The sequence below is a fragment of the Heteronotia binoei genome, chromosome 2 (assembly GCF_032191835.1).
Source record: "Heteronotia binoei isolate CCM8104 ecotype False Entrance Well chromosome 2, APGP_CSIRO_Hbin_v1, whole genome shotgun sequence".
NCBI lineage: Eukaryota > Metazoa > Chordata > Lepidosauria > Squamata > Gekkonidae > Heteronotia > Heteronotia binoei.
Genome location: NC_083224.1, coordinates 29,628,376 through 29,644,716, shown reverse-complemented (window position 1 = coordinate 29,644,716; position 16,341 = coordinate 29,628,376). Strand labels below are relative to the sequence as shown.

The following is a 16,341-nucleotide window of genomic DNA, read 5'->3' as shown; positions in this document are numbered from 1 at the left end:
CATTCCAGCCAAGTGGGGAATCAAACTTGGTTCTCTCAGATAAGAGTCCCCACAATTAACCACTACACCAAAAAGCAGCTTTCAAATATTCCTGATCCCTATTACAGAGATTCCCATACCTAATAGGAGCATAAGGCCAGCTCTTCAGCACTGATTTTTTTTGTTGTTTTTTCAAAAAAAAAATTCCCCTCTGTTTCAATAATGTACAGTTAACGTGTCTGAAAGAAACACAAGCTGAGCTGGTTACTCCTCAAGTGAACGATCTGGCCCCTTTTCAGCTGAGGCCCTGTGTCTAGGTTTCTACTTTCCCTTCAGGCTTGGGCATGTCGAGGCACGTCTGCTAGCCATTCGCATCCGCCACTGGCACTGAAACAGCCTGCGTTCGGTTTCTTTCTGGCCCCACAGACGGGCCGTGGACATAGCGCTAATTCCAGCATGGTCCTCATCAGAGACCTGGGCCCCATAGATGAGAAGCGTTTCTACACAGGCAAGCTGGCCCCCCGCAGCAGCGACGTGAAGGGCTGTTCTACCCAGTGGACTTCGGTATCTTGGATCAGCACCTGGAGAGAAAATGAGGCACAAGGGGAATCCAATGGACTTGAGCTTGTATATATTTTCAAGTGTTAAATCAACTAAGACAAACCCTTTCATGTCCTCAGCATTAGGTGCCCACCAACCCCTTCTCTGCTGCCTGCCAAGTATTTTTAGAAAGTGGGTGGGGCTTTTGTCCAGCAAGGCTTCTGATTGGTTGGACAGATTTTTTAAATGTTGCTTTGGCAGCAGCTGCCATCACAGCACAAGGATCTACGCTTTGCTACTGAAGTTAAGCTTTGCCAATTATTTTCAGTGGGCTCCGCCTAGGGCCAATTCCCAGGTGGGTAAGAAGCACTAAGGCATCCGCGATAAACCAGCCTCAGATACGAAAAATTCCTAGATTTATAAAAATAGCATAAAGAACTTATACAAAAGTGCAATATATATCACACCCGAATCCAACATCCTTTCATTTACAGCAAGTGTTCTTATTCTTTGAAGTGGTAGGTCCAGGGTGTGGTAAGGCAGGCCGTGAAAACAGAGGCCAACACTCCAAAACTTCTTTCAGCAGTAGCCTGTGTAGAAAATAACAACAGCAAGGCACATGACCTCAACAGGGATGCACATATTGCCCTGTTTCACAAGAGGCTTCTACAAGCTTCAAAATCGTTTAAATCATTCATACATAGCAAATAGCTCAAATATTCTGCAGATTAACAACGGCATCATATACATCACATGATTTTACACACACATAAACTTGCAATGATTATATATACCAGGGGTGGCCAATGGTAGCTCTCGAGATGTTTTTTTTTGCCTACAAATCCCATCAGCCCCAGCCATCGGCCATCCTGGCTGGGGCTGATAGGATTTGTAGGCAAAAAATATCTGGAGAGCTACCGTTGGCCACCCCTGATATACACACTTGCTGTAAATGAAAGGACGTTGGATTCGGATGTGATATATATTGCACTTTTGTATAAGTTCTTTATGCTATATTTATAAATCTAGGAAGTTTTCATATTTGAGGCTGGTTTATCGTGGATGCCTTAGTGCTTCTTACCTGCTTCCTTTTTTCCATCTTACTCTTTTGGTTGCTGAATCCCCAGGTAGGGGAAGGGGATCCCAGTTTGCAGGCCCTCCTCCCGCTTCAGGGTCATCAGAAAGCAGGGAGAGGGGGGAGGGGGGAAGGGAAATATCTGCTGAGCGCTCCATTATTCCCTATGGAAACTGATTTCCATAGGGTATAATGGAGAATTGATCCGTGGGTATCTGAGGCTCTGGGGGGGGGGCTGTTTTTTGAGGTAGATACACCAAATTTTTGAGGTAGATACACCATCCTGTGCCTCTCCCCAAATTACCCTCCAAGTTTCAAAAAGATTGGACCAGAGGGTCCAATTTTATGAGCCCCAAAATAAGGTGCCCATATTCTTCATTATTTCAAATGGACAGAAGGCATTTAAAAGGTGTGAGGTCCCTTTAAATGTGGTCAGAACTCCCTTTGGACTTCAATTATGCTTGTCACAATTGCTGCTGGCTCCACCCCCAAATTCTCCTGGCTCCACCCCCAAATTCCACAGATATTTCTTGAATTGAACCCGGCAATCCTAGCTCTGCCCCCAATGGCAGCCATTTCTAGCAGCCATTTTGTTGCTGCACCTACCATGCTGTGTCAGAATGCCAAATGTACCCCTAAAATCAGCAACTCCCTTTCTGTATAGCTCAAATGTTGAGCCAAGGCCAAGGTGGTAAAATCCTGGTGTGCTGCTTAGAATGGAACATAACTCCTTCAGGCTACAGACATGGGAATTGCTTTCCCCCAAAATGCTTTCCCTATAGCAAGGGGGAAAGAATTCTTTGCATACAGAAAATCAGAACAATGGGGAACAGTTAATATGCCCCCAAAATTTTAAGTCATTTGTTTTAAGACCTAGGGAAAGCGGAATACTACTGCTTGAGCCAGTGTGGTGTGTAGTGGTTAGAGTGCCAGAGTAGAATCACAGAATCATAGAGTTGGAAGGTACCTCCAGGGTCATTTAGTCTAACCCCCTGCACAATGCAGGAAACTCACAAATACCTCCCCCTAAATTCACAGGATCTTTATTGCTGTCAGATGGCCATCTAGCCTCTGTTTAAAAACCTCCAAGGAAGGAGAGCCCACCACCTCCCGAGGTAGCCTGTTCCACTGAGGAATCGCTCTAACGGTCAGGAATTTCTTCCTAATGTTGAGCTGGAAACTCTTTTGATTTAATTTCAATCCACTGATTCTGGTCCTGCCTTCTGGGGCCACATCATCCTCAATATGACAGCCCTTCAAGTACTTGAAGATGGTGATCATATCATCTCTCAGCCGCCTCCACTCCAGGCTAAACATGCCCAGCTCCTTCAACCTTTCTTCATAGGACTTGTCTCCAGACCCCTCACCATCTTCGTCATATCCTGGAAGACCCAAGTTCAAATCCCCTTTCTGCCATGGAAGCTCACTGGGTGACCTTGGTCACTGGGTGACCTTGGACCAGTCACACACTCTTGGCCTAACCTATAAAATGGAGGGGAGGAGAACGATGGAAGGCACTTTGGAAAAGTTAAGGTACAAGTGAAGTAAAATAAGTACAATTTGTGAAACACTGTTCCAAATAAACCCAAGAACAAATGGAACGAAGTTTGCAATTAATGATCATTCATTGGGATGCTCTGAGGTGCCTTCCATCATGCCTCCAGAGAGCACCAATGAGAAGGTTCAGTAAAGTCATGTGTTGGCCTCAGCTAGGGTTGCCACCTTCCAGGTGGCACCTGGAGATCTCTCCCTATCGCATTCTATTTCCAAATGACCAAGATTAGTTCGCCTGAAGAAAATGGCTGCTTTAGGGGATGGACTGCTTGCTGAGGTCCCTCCCCTCTCCAAACCCCACCCTCCACAGTCTCCATCCTGAAAATATCCAAGTGTTTCCCAACCCAGATCTGTCAACCATAGCCTAAACAATAGCTTCTATATAAGTTGGCCACATCCTGTAACCTCAGTGAAATCTGTTTTCTACTTTTTTTGGTAAAGTAAGAAGTTTTTTTACCCTTGCTTCCTAAAGTCAACTGAGAAGAATAGGAATGACATGCATGCTTCCTAAGGGGTATGTCAGTGTGTATATCTATTTTGTTTAATCAGTTCTAGTGAGATCACATTATTCTGAAATAAAAGTCTTAATTAGTATATTGACTATTGGTTGAGAAATATGGGTTTCACTTTGAACCAGAGACCCATAAACAAAACCTCAATGTCTTTCTTAGATTAAGGGTTGTGTCCTCCAAAGATTAAATGTTGTAAGGGAACATTCAGTTATCAAGCAGCACTGTGATTTAGTGATTAACATGTTGCTTTAATTCAATCAAAGAGCTAGTTTGGTGTACTGGTTAAGTGTGCAGACTCTTATCTGGGAGAACTGGTTTGATTCCCCACTCTTCCACTTGCACCTGCTGGAATGGCCTTGGGTCAGCCATAACTTTGGTAGAGGTTGTCCTTGAAAGGGCAGCTGCTGTGAGAGCCCTCTCCAGCCCCACCCACCTCACAGGGTGTCTGTTGTTGGAGAGGAAGGTAGAGGAGATTGTGAGCCGCTCTGAGACTCTTCTTTTAATCTCCATGTGAAAGTTTAAAGTAATGTCCCCTCACAAGTTGCTCTCAGCTAGGGTTGCCAGCGTTCAGGTGGGGCCAGGAGATCTCCCACTTTTACAACTGATCTCCAGCTAGCAGAGATCAGCTCCCCTGGAGAAAATGGCTGCTTTGAAGGGTGGACTCCATGGCATTGTACCATGCTGTGCCCCCTCCCCTCCCCTCCCCAAACCCCACCCTCTCCTGGCTGCACCCCCAAAATCTCCAGGTATTTTCCAATATAGACCTAGCAACCCTGTCTCAGCCACCGCCACACCAGGTTGGGAGATCCCTGGAGATTTGGAGGTGGAACCCAAAGAAGTTGGCGTTTGGAGAAGGAAAGGACCCCAAAAGGGGTAGAATGCCACAGAGTCCAACCTAAGGATGCCAGTGGGACTTGGGGATACCCCAGAATTACATCACTCCACCAGGGCTAATTTTGTAGCAGGAGCTCCTTTGCATATTAGGCCACACTGATGTAACCTGATGTAGCCAATCCTCCAAGAGCTTACAGGGCTCTTATTACAGTGCCTACTATAAGCCCTTATAGCAGTGGTCCCCAACCTTTTTGGCACTAGGGACTGGTTTTGTGGAAGACAATTTTTCCAATGACTGGTGGGGAGGAGGGGGGGGGTGGCAGCGATGGTTTTGGGATGATACAATTGCACACTTTATTTCTATAATTACATTGTAATATATCATGAAATAATTATACAACACACCACACATCTACACTGGGAGTCTGCGGGGAGAGGGGGGTTCATTTTGCAGTGTCATTTTAGGTGTGATGCCTCAGAACTCACTTTGTATAACCTACCCAGAGTCCAAAACAGACTAAGAATATAACACAAAGTGACTGTAGCCACAGAAAGTCCCCGGAAAGAGGGAACAGGGTGGGAGGGAATACCTCCTAAATTGGCCGCAAGGAGATTTCACAACTGCATTAGGCAAAACCCCACCTTGGGCTTACCAGATCTTTCTCTCGCTCCTGGCTGAGTTCACCCCTGACCCGCTCCTGCTGAGCCTCCCTCCCTTCGTGGAATGAAATCACACCTCTAAGAAGAGCCCTGTCCGTCGCACTAGCTAGGCCCGCCCAGCCAACAACTCTCCATTTTCCGACAGCTCCTTCCCTGCAGCTCACTCAGTGCCCAAGCCCCGGCCAGTGGGCCAAACAGATCCACAGTTTCTACCCGCTCGTCGGACTTTTCCTCTGCTGGAGCTGCCCTGCCACCACTCTCTCATCCCTTCCCTTCCCTCCATCCTCCCCTCCCTCCCCACCATGCCAGACCAGATCTCCATGTCACAATTTGTTTCGCCCACTGCCCCTAACTTCAGCACCTGGTTGGCATATCGAGGAAGTGAGCAAGGGAAAGCAGCCAAAAGGGGGCAGAGCCCAGCCAACCCAGCCACATCCCTCCTTTTCTCTCTCAGTTTCTGCCTCAGAAGGCAGGAGGTAAGCTGGAGCAAAGGCAGCTGTCTGAAGAAGAAAAAAAATCCTGACATGCATCACGTGTCTTGCTGCTGCCGCTGCCCTCCCTTTTGCTGTGCGACCTTGTAGCTAACAGGCCACAGACCAGTACCAGTCCGCGGCCCAGGGGTTGGGGACCCCTGCCTTAGAGGATTGGTTGCATCAAGGGGATGTGGCCTAATATGCAAAGGAGCTCCTGCTACAAAATGAGCCCTGCTCCAGACTACAGAGATGAGTTCCCCTGGAGAAAATGGATGCTTTAGAAGGTGGACTCTATGGCACTGTACCCCACTGAGGCCCCTGTCCTCCCCAGGCTCCATCCCCAAATCTCCAGGAGTTCTGCAACCTGGATCTAGCACCCCTATCCCTCCATCCCCTGTGGGCAGCCAGGGAGAACCTGACAACCCTAGACCACCCTCCAAAGCAGCCATTTCCTCCAAGGGAACTGGTCACTGTAGCCTGGATATCAGTTGGAATTCTGGGAGATCTCTGGGCCATCAATAACCCTAAACATGCAGGCCTGTCTTTAGCATTAGTACAATATTATTGTTGTTAATTAAGGTCAACTCTAACTGTTTCTTGGAGATCTGTAATATGGGAAATGATTACATCGGGACCACATAACGTTGCATCCAGACAAGAATAAAAGAACATGAAAGACACTGCAGACTAAGCCAAGCTGAAAAATCAGCAGTGGCTGAACGTAGCGTAACTCAAACAGGACACATTATCTTATTCCAAGACCTTATAATGCCAGATAATACATCCAATTACCACGTCAGATTACACAGGGAAGCCATTGAAATCCATAAACATAAACACAATTTCAACAGGAAGGGAGTTTAAAAATGAATAGGGCATAGTTTCCCGTCCTGAAAAACACAAAATGCTCTACATCTTACAACTGCACTGCAGATAAGATTAGAATTTCAATAGCCAATTCATATACAAAAGAACCTCCTCAGGAAAGATCCTCCATTAGCATGGCACAACCTGGGAAGCTCCTACAAGATAGGGTTGCCAATCCCCAGGTGGGGGCAGGGGATCCCCCAGTTTGGAGGCCCTCCCCCACTTCAGGGTCGTCAGAAAGCAGGGAGAAGGGAGGGAAATGTCTGCTGGGAACTCTGTTATCCCTATGGAGATTTATTCCCATAGAAAATAATGGAGAATTGATCCTCTGGTATCTGGGGCTCCAGGGGGGGGCTGTTTTTTGTGATAGAGGCACCAAATTTTCAGTACGGCATCTAGTGCCTCTCCCCAAAATATCCCCCAAGTTTCAAAATGATTGGACCAGGGGGTCCAATTCTATGAGCCCCAAAAGAAGGTGCCCCTATCCTTCATTAATTCCTATGGAAGGAAGGCATTGAAAAGGCGTGCCGTCCCTTTAAATGTGATGGTCAGACTCCCTTTGGAGTTCAATTATGCCTGTCACAGCCTTGATCTTGGCTCCACCCCCAAAGTCTCCTGGCTCCACCGCCAATGTCCCCAGATATTTCTTAAATTGGACTTGGCAACCCTACTACAAGATAATGACTCAGCCTTACCCCATCTTCCTGAATAGATATAAATTACCTGCCTACCATCTTCTTCTCTCTTTAACCAGAGAGAACTCCAGTTTTCTGGGTTATAACTCTGAGGATGCTGGTTGCTGGCAAAACATCAGGTCTCACAATGCCAAGACTATGGCCATAGAGCCTGGAAAAACTACAACTACTAATGAACTCCAGCTGTGAAAGCCTTCAACAACATAATGTTAACATACACAGGTACAATGAATGGCTTCTGAACTTAGAATACTACCATTTTGAAGCAGAAATTCCACAGCTTTCAGCAGGCCTCTCCGCACAGTCACGAATAAGGCCACAAAACTTCGGTGTTCTATCCACGCTGTCCTTTCTTCTGGTTTCAGCAAGTTTGAATGTGCCGTGTTAAATAAGGAGGTCTTTGTTGCTCCTAAACCATGCAGCTGTCAAGGGAAGACATAAACCGTTACCCAAGGATTGACTCATTATTGTACTCACTACCTATTACATGCTTCAAGCTTCTCGTGGTTGGCAAAGGAGTAAAATGGTGGCCAGCATTTTCCCTGTTTACGCAAGGATCTCCACTGCATTCCAGTTATCCTGTAGATTCCTTTGCCAGATTTGTAAAGAAACAGTGCTGTGTGAGAGTTGACTTACGAGGACGGAAGGGCAATGCAGAAAATAAACCCAGTTTGGTTAAAATGTTGATGTTCCCACACCTGTACTCGGGAAAGGCAAACCACGCATGTGCTACAGGACAGCAGTTGCTGTAGATCTGACAGTTTCAAGAAAAGTTATTGCTATGGGGGGCCATGTTTTGGAGGGGAAATGAGCATGTTGGACCATGACCAGGGGAATGCCAGCCTCCATGTGGGACCCAGAAACCCCACAGAATTACATCTTGTTTCCAGATGACAGATATCAGTTTCCCTGGAGAAAACAGATGCTTGGGAGATCTTTTACTGATTATATGGGTCAAACTATTGAGCAAAAATTCAACCATCCTTTTCTCTTGGCTTCCTGCTTCCCATTTTCCCTTCTTTGAAACATGCCCATCCTATGACTTGGCCTTGTGGAGATTTCTTTTTCCCAGAATTCCACCTTCCTGACCATCTCCTTTCCTCAGCTACCTGCCTCTCCTGTTCCCCCCTTCTCCAGTTTTTTGCTTTTGGGAGCTTCTAGTAAATCTGTGAATTTTTAGTTCAGGTCCAAAATAACTTCACTACTTTATACTATTATCATCCTCAGCAGATTATTTTAAAATAAACTTTCCAGAGACAGGACCCACTGAGCATGGGGCCCACTGTGGTGGTATAGGGTTGCTTAATAGTGCGGTGGGAAGTTTTGTGAAGGGGCAGCATCCCAAAAGAAAAATCAGGCCTTACCTAACTTACTGGAAGTTCTGACCATCAAGTTCCTGATCATTCCTAGAGCTTATCAGAGATGACAAGGGTAGGTCTAGCAATTGCCAGAAACTCTATGGCCAGCATTTTACCCTGTCTCCTCAGTGGGGACCCAAAGCAGCTCATATCATTCTCCTTCCCTCCTTTTGAGCCTCACAATAACCCTGTGAGTAGGTTAGGATAAGATAGTGTGACTGGCCCAAGATCATCCAATGAGGTTTCATGACACAAGCAAGAATTCACTGTCACAGGAAGTGGTGGTGGCTACAAAAATAGACAGTTTCAAAGGGAGTTGGATAAACATCTGGAGCAGAAGTCCATCGGTGGCTCTTAGCCATAGGGTATCAATGGAACTCTCTGTCTGGGGCAGTGATGCTCTGTATTCTTGGTGCTTGGGGGGCACAGTGGGAGGGCTTCTAGTGTCCTGGCCCCACTGATGGATCTCCTGATGGCACCTGGTTTTTTGACCACTGTGTGACACAGAGTATTGGGCTGGATGGGCCACTGGCCTGATCCAACATGGCTTCTCTTATGTTCTTAATTTGAACGTGGGTCTCCCAGATACTAATCTGGAATTACTACAGGCACACTAGTTCTCTTGTCACTGTATGTACATTTGTTATGATGATGATATTGACGATGATATTGGATTTATATCCCATCCTCCACTCCGAATTTCAGAGCGGCTCACAATCTCCTTTATCTTCCTCCCCCACAACAGCCACCATGTGAGATGGGTAGGGCTGGAGAGGGCTCTCCCAGCACTGCCCTTTCAAGGACAACCTCTGCCAGAGCTATGGCTGACCCAAGGCCATGCTAGCAGGTGCAAGTGGAGAAGTGGAGAATCAAACCCAGTTCTCCCAGATAAGAGTCTGCACATTTAACCACTATACCAAACTGGTATATGCCGAAGCAATTCTCGCAGGTGTAATCAAGCATTCAGCGCTGTGCCTTTGCAGCATGGCTCCTTTCTCTTCAGCATCCCTTCCACTCTCTGACAAGGAATCAGGAATCTACCTACTTGTACCTGATGAAGTGAGCTTTGACTCTTGAAAACTTCAACCCCTAAAATCTTGTTGGTTTCTAAGGTGCTACTGGACTTGAATCTAGCTCTCCTACTGCAGACCAACATGCCTATCCTCAGAAACTATTTGTATGCACATTGTGATTGGATAGGCTTGGAAATAAGATCGGGGTAAGCCAGAGAGGTTGAGAACCCAAAGGTGGAGTAGGATAATTCTAGTAAAAACTTGGAATACATTATAAACTCATTATACACAACCAAGATTCAATTCTTTTAGACCCATTTGGATGCATCTGGTCCAATTAACAATATCATTTATGCATCTCACTGAACTTATACCGCATAGGGAGTTCATGATATATTTCAGGTTCTTAATTCTGTTCTCTTGCTGGTTCTTGTGATGTATTATGCTTTTCATGGTGTGAGAGGGCTATAAACTAATTAGGGTTATAAACCACTGATGAAGTCTCTGTGCCGAAATATGTATCGCATTTGTATTTTATCTTACCACTTGTGGGCATTTGTTTGTTTTTTTACTTGCTAGCATTTAAAATACTGGTGTTATCTTTTGTGCAGGTAACAGGATTGGTTCATTTGAATACTCTTATCACACATTGTATCTTTGAATTTTTTGGGGTTCTCAGCCTCTTTGGTTTACCCTAAAAATTCTTTATTACTTAAAACTGTGCAACATGCTTTCACCTGCATAGTAGGCCAGCCTAAAGACACTATCTTCTAGAGGTGCTTCCAGGGCCGAATTAAACCCTGTGGAGGCCCCTAAGCAGTCAAAATCTCAGGGGCCCCTTCGCAAATTATCTCAGAGTTGGAACGCCCACCCCACAGTCTGTGGCCCCCGCAGGTACCTTCTCAAAAGGCCCCTTTGCCAAAGTTGCAGTGGAGAGGCAGAGAGAGGCAAACTTGGCAACAGTACCAGGCAAGTTGGGCAAAGAGCAGCTCAGTTGCTGGCTGCTCGTGCAGGCTGGGAGGGCTGCAAGCAAGAGGGAAATGGGGGGACAAGCCGGCCTGGGGCCCCTAATGGAACGAGGGCCCATAGGCCAGTGCCTACTTGACCTAATTTTTAATCCAGCCCTGGGTGCTTCCTACAAGGAGGCTGGGAGAGCGAGGAAAGAGCGGGAAGTTGCCACAAGAAGTGGAGGTGGTTTTTTCCTCTGTATGGTGTGAAAAATTTCTAAAGCAGAAGTTCCTGGGGGAAACAAGAGTGAGGAGGAAAAAGCCTGTGAAGACAGAGAAAGGCAGTTAGTAGAGAAGTCACTGTCTTCTGGAGTAATCCCTCAATACTGTGAGGAAAAGGGGTTTCTCTGACTCTGAGGAAAAGTGACTAGAAGACTTTCTTCTCTTTTTGACCTAAATTTGGGACTGACATAACTTTAATTCATACTGTTATTTGTTAAACCTCCCTGTCTGTCGTTGTTTCCCTCACTTCTCAATAAATGTTATTTAAGCATGTTCAGGTTATGAATGGGGAGTTTACAGTCTTCTGACCACTAACCTGGACGTTTAAGGAGGGGGAAGTTACACAAGGTTGCCATGCCGACCTTGGCGACTGGCAGGACGGTTTGGGGAAGGGACGGTGGGGGGTGCAGGATGACAACTGTGTCCTTATTTCACTTCTGCAGAAAACCTGGAAGGTCTAACAATTGTTGGAAATGCTACAGTTAATTCATAGACTTTCAGGCAATTCCTAGAGATACTCTATGTTTCTTCTGGTTTTTTTCTGTCTGACCCTAAATTTGCAACCAGCATTTCCCTGGGCGTGTAAGGAAGGGCCGCAGGAACTAAGCACTGCCCTCCCTCTCATGATCTGCCCAAGTTCACAGAATCAGCATTACTGTCAGATGGCCATCTAGCCTCTGTTCAAAAACCTCCAAGGAAGGAGAGCCCATCATCTCCCGAGGAAGCCTGGGCCATATCTGAGATATCAAGATACCATGTTGTCAAGGAGAGTGCTGACCACCTTGACTGCCCCTCTATGGCAGCAACACAAACAATACAAAACAGCCAGTGCTGTTTCGGCAAGAAGTATCCACATCTTTGCTTTTGCGAAGAAACCAACCTTTCTGATATTTCCTTTTGCAGCTGCCTTCACGAGGCGCCCCCAGGCATCTTGGGACCAAATTCGCATGGTGAGGGTTGAACCGTGGATAATATCATTGTCCTTAAAAGTTGAATAGTCAGGGAGATCCGCTGTGGAGAGGTGAGGGGAAATCAAGAATGGGAGTGACAGGAAGAAGAGGGCGATAGGCAGGCCTCAGATTAGTTGAAGCTCACAGGCGCACAGCTCCTGAAACTTTCTGAGGGTTCTCCTCTTCCTCCCCAACCTGCCTACCTTGTCCATTGAACAGCAGGTGCAGCTGCATAACAGCCCCTGGATTAGGAGAGCAGGCAGCCAATCACCCACCAAGGGCTTTGCCACATCCCAGCAGCCCTCGTTAACCCCTGGAGAAGCCCACGTCACCCTTTCTCCACGTCTTATGTGATTTTGGGTGGCGGGTAGCTTGCTGGTCTTTTGACTTGGTAGGGAGGGTAGGCCCAGGAGGATCTCTAGCCAGCCCAAGCAGGCCTCACTCTCCCAGAGCTCTCCTTTCTTGCATCAGGTTGCTTTTGGCTGGGGGGGGGGAGGTGGCATATGCTAATGAGTTATGCTTATGAGCTTCGGCTCCTATTTTTGTACAAAATGACCCCTGGTGATAGGTTATGTGTCAATAAGAAGGTTCGACAAAGGTTGTCATTGTGGCAAACTGTCTTGAACTGAGAAAAATAGTGAACATTTATTTATTCATTTCATTTACACCCCACATTTCTGGCTGAGGGCTTACATCCAGAGTGGCTGTTCTCTCTTCTATCTTGTTCTCACCACTACCACCTTGTGAGGTGGGTTAGGCTGAAACAGGTTTAGTTTGTTTGTTTGTTTTTGTAGCAGGAACTCTTTTTGTAGCAGGAACTTTTAGTACAGGGCCTACTGTAAGCTCCAGGAGGATTAGCTGCATCAGGAACGTGTAGCCTAATATGCAAAGGAGTTCCTACTCCCAAAAAAGCCCTGGGCTGAGAGCATGTGACCAGCCCAAGGCTATCCTGCAAGCTTGCATGGCAGAACGGAGATTTGAACCTGGGTCTCCCACATCCCTAGTCCAACACTGTATACACTACACCACACTGGTCATGTTAATTCATGAGGTCATCCAGAGTCTTTTAGGTGGACTACATGTACAGATCAGACAGATGCACCTTGCGATGGGTCGTGTGTCCCTCTCATTGGGCACAAGCTTCCATATTATGTGTAAGATTACCAGGCCTCCACAGACCAGTTACCATTATCAGTCAGTTGTAAAACTGGATTAATCCATAATTCCCTAATACCCAGGCCTCAGATTCAGCAGGTTCTTACAGGAGCATAGCTCCTGAACCTTTCTGATGGTTCCCCCTCTTCCTCCCCACCTACCTTGTCCATTGAATAGTAGGTGCAGCTGCATAACAATCCCTGAATTAGGAGAGTGAGCAGCCAGCCAGCCACTAGGGGCTTTGCCACACCCCCAGCAGCCCTCATTAACTCCTGAAGAAGCCAACACCACCCTTTCTCCACTTCTTACATGATTTTGGGTGGTGGGTGGCTTGCTGGCCTTTTGACGGTGGGGTGGGGGTGGCCAAGGAGAGCCCAAGGTGAGTGAGGCCTGCTTGGGCTGGCTGGATCTCTAGCCAGCCCAAGCAGCCTCACTCACCCAGGGCTCTTTTTTCTTGCATCAGGTTGTTTTAGAGTGGTGGGGGGTGGCATATGCTAATGAGCTCCACCACCTATTTTTCTACAAAACAACCCCTGCTAATACCAGTATAACTGGGGGAGAAAGCAAGAAATACATTTAACAAGTAAATAAAACATTGATCAACACACATACAAAACATAGAGAAGACTTGGAAACTTGGCTGTAAAAATTTTTGACTAGAATTCTGTGTTTGGTGAAAACAGTTTATACCCACTACGAATCTCTGATAATCCATTCCTAACTTTTGCCGAATGGTGCCCACACACTTTTGCATCTATTATTATCTCAAGAAGCGTCTCTTCCCATAGCCGATTAAGGCTCTGCCCCTCAAGTTCTGCTCTCTGTACTCCCTTCTTCAGAGGTGAGGCAGGTGCAACTACAGACAGGGCATCCTCTGTGGTGGCACCTCACCCTTGGAACACCCTCCCCCTTGAGGCTTGCTTGCCAGCTCCAGGGAGAGAAATCTCTGGAGATGTGGGGATGGAACTTGAAGAGGGCAGGGTTTGGGAAGGGCTTCCGCAGGATAGATCCACCTCCTCAAGCTGCCTTCGTCTGCAGAACTGATCCCTATAGTCTGGAGATCAGTTGTCATTCTGGAGCTCTCCAGGCCCTACCTGGAGATTGGCAATCCTACCTAGATCCCACTTTATTATTATTACCTTGAATTTTGCTACCTTGAATTGTTATCCCACCCTCTCCACAAGTGGACTCAGGGTGGCTATTAGTTCAAATAACTTCAAACAATACATACAATTAAAACATTTTATGGTGCGGTTCAGCAACAACCTAGGTGGGATCGTCCTTTACTAACAGTGATCCCGTAGTGATCGCAGTTTCTTAGTAGCATAGGGTTGCAGTCTTCTCCCGGTTTAGGTACCAAAGGCCTGTCAAAATAACTCAGTTTTGCAGACCCTGAAGAATTGAGATCCCACAGGGCCCTTATGGCTTCCAGGAGGGCATTTCACATTTCAAGTGCTGCCACTGAGAAGGCCCTGGTCCGTGTAGAATGCAGCCTGGCCTCCATTGGTCCAGGGATGGACAGTAGATGTTGTGTCCCAGGAATGTACTCTGTCACCTAACCACCATACCACACTGGCTCTTATTATGTTGCAACACGGAAGTCTGGAAGTAAACCTTTGAGGAATGGTGCAGTGAGGTAGATTGCCTAGAGCAGCGGTTCCCATTTACAGGGTCGCAACCTGGTACCGGGCCACGGAAGCCTCAATACCGGGTCACAAGAAAAGCCAGAGCTAGCCCCGCCCCCAGCAAAGCATGAGCTCTACTCTGCTTCCTTCCTTTCCCATCTCTGTGTTGTGCAGAGAAAAGCTAGGCTTGAAGCCCGAGCTCTGTTTTCCTTCCATCCCCCAACGTCTCTGTGTTGTGCAGATAAAAACTAGGCTTGAAGACTGACACAGGCTGCAAAGCCTGAGCTCAGTTTTCCTTCCTTCCATCCCCCAACGTCTTTGTGTTGGCCCTTGACTGGAAGTGACAACACAGGAAATGACATAATTCTTGTCTCCCGGCTCCAACCCCAAAGTCTCCTGGCTCCACCCCTGAATTTTAGTGGGCCATGAAGGAGAAGTGTAAAAATAACATGGCCACAAGGGGGGAAAGTTTGGGAAACCCTGGCCTAGAGCATTGAGCTAATTCAGGGAGATCTGAGTTCAGATTCTAAGTTCAGCCTTAGAACTGACTAGGTACCAGCAAAGCTTGCTAGCGGCTGTAGGTTAGGCTGAGACACCTCACAAACTGCCATGAGGATAAATGTGGGGCATCTGAGCCATTCAGAACTTTGCAAAGGAACAGCAGGACTAGTCAGAGTGGCAACCCCAATTCTGTTTGGCAGCCAGCATTTGAAATGTGTCAAATTTCAGAAGACCACACCTTCCCTTAAACTAGGAGACCCAGTGTGGTGCCTCATTTCTGGAAGTCGTTGGGGTCAGGTAGGACTTTTTCCCAGCAAAGCTTCTGATTGGCTGCACAGATTTTTTAAAAAATGTTGCTTTGGCCACCACAACACAAGGATCTACACTGTGTTAAGCTGTAGCAATCATTTTGTCTGGTTCCACTTCCCGTAGAAGCCATTTCGTTGCTGCGTCCACTAGGCCACATCAGAATTCCAAATATGCTCCCATGCTCAAAAAGCTTAGGGAGCCCAACCTTAAGACAACATTGGATTTATATCCCCCCTCCTCTCCAAATCTCAGTCTCAATGTGGCTCACAATCTCCTTTCCCTTCCTCCCCCACAACAAACACCCTGTGAGATGGGTGGGGCTGAGAGGGCTCTCACAGCAGCTGCCCTTTCAAGGACAACTCCTACGAGCTATGGCTGACCCAAGGCCATTCCAGCAGTTGCAAATGGAGGAGTGGGGAATCAAACCCGGTTCTCCCAGATAAGAGGCCGCACACTTAACCACTACACCAAACTGATCTGACCCATGCAAGGAAAGGACCATTTTTGTGTAACATTTTTAAAGGCCAGACACAGCTTTTGTACACAAAGGGACCTCACCTTCATCCAGATACTGGAGGCGCTGAAAATTCACAGGGATCCCAACCAACAGCTCCAGTCGGCACTTCAGATTGCCCATCATGAGATCACGGTGACATTCAGGCACAGAGAAGGTCTCCTCCGTTTCCACAATGTGCAGTTTGACACCGAAAAGCCGGATGGTGTTAACGAAATCCCCTGAGCGTACTGAGTGCTGCCGTCGCAAGAGGGAGCTCGTGTGAAAATTCATCCCCATCTTGCTCGGAGAAAAAATGCTGTCTTTCGTCCTTCTCCGGCTCAGCATCTTTCAAAAGAAACCATTCATCTGAGTACTGCTGCTGCTGGATTCTCTAAAACTCAAAGCCATGATGTCATCAAACAGGAATGGTGCCCGTGCGCCAACTCACCAGGGCACCTCCAGTGTGATGTCATATTTGTAGCTGGGAGAGCTCATCTCTGCAAGCTTGCTGCTGGC

General features: G+C 47.0%; 1 protein-coding gene across 1 annotated transcript; it reads right to left on the bottom strand.

The window, feature by feature from the left end:
- Positions 1-300: 300 nt before the first annotated feature.
- On the bottom strand, positions 301-16,122 carry ANKRD60 (ankyrin repeat domain 60). Its single transcript, XM_060232970.1, has 4 exons — positions 15,888-16,122; positions 11,670-11,800; positions 7,446-7,611; positions 301-560 (listed from the first exon to the last, which is right to left on the bottom strand). Exons 1-4 carry the CDS (start codon positions 16,120-16,122, stop codon positions 301-303), a joined length of 792 nt encoding a protein of 263 aa, XP_060088953.1.
- Between the last annotated feature and the right edge of the window lie 219 nt (positions 16,123-16,341).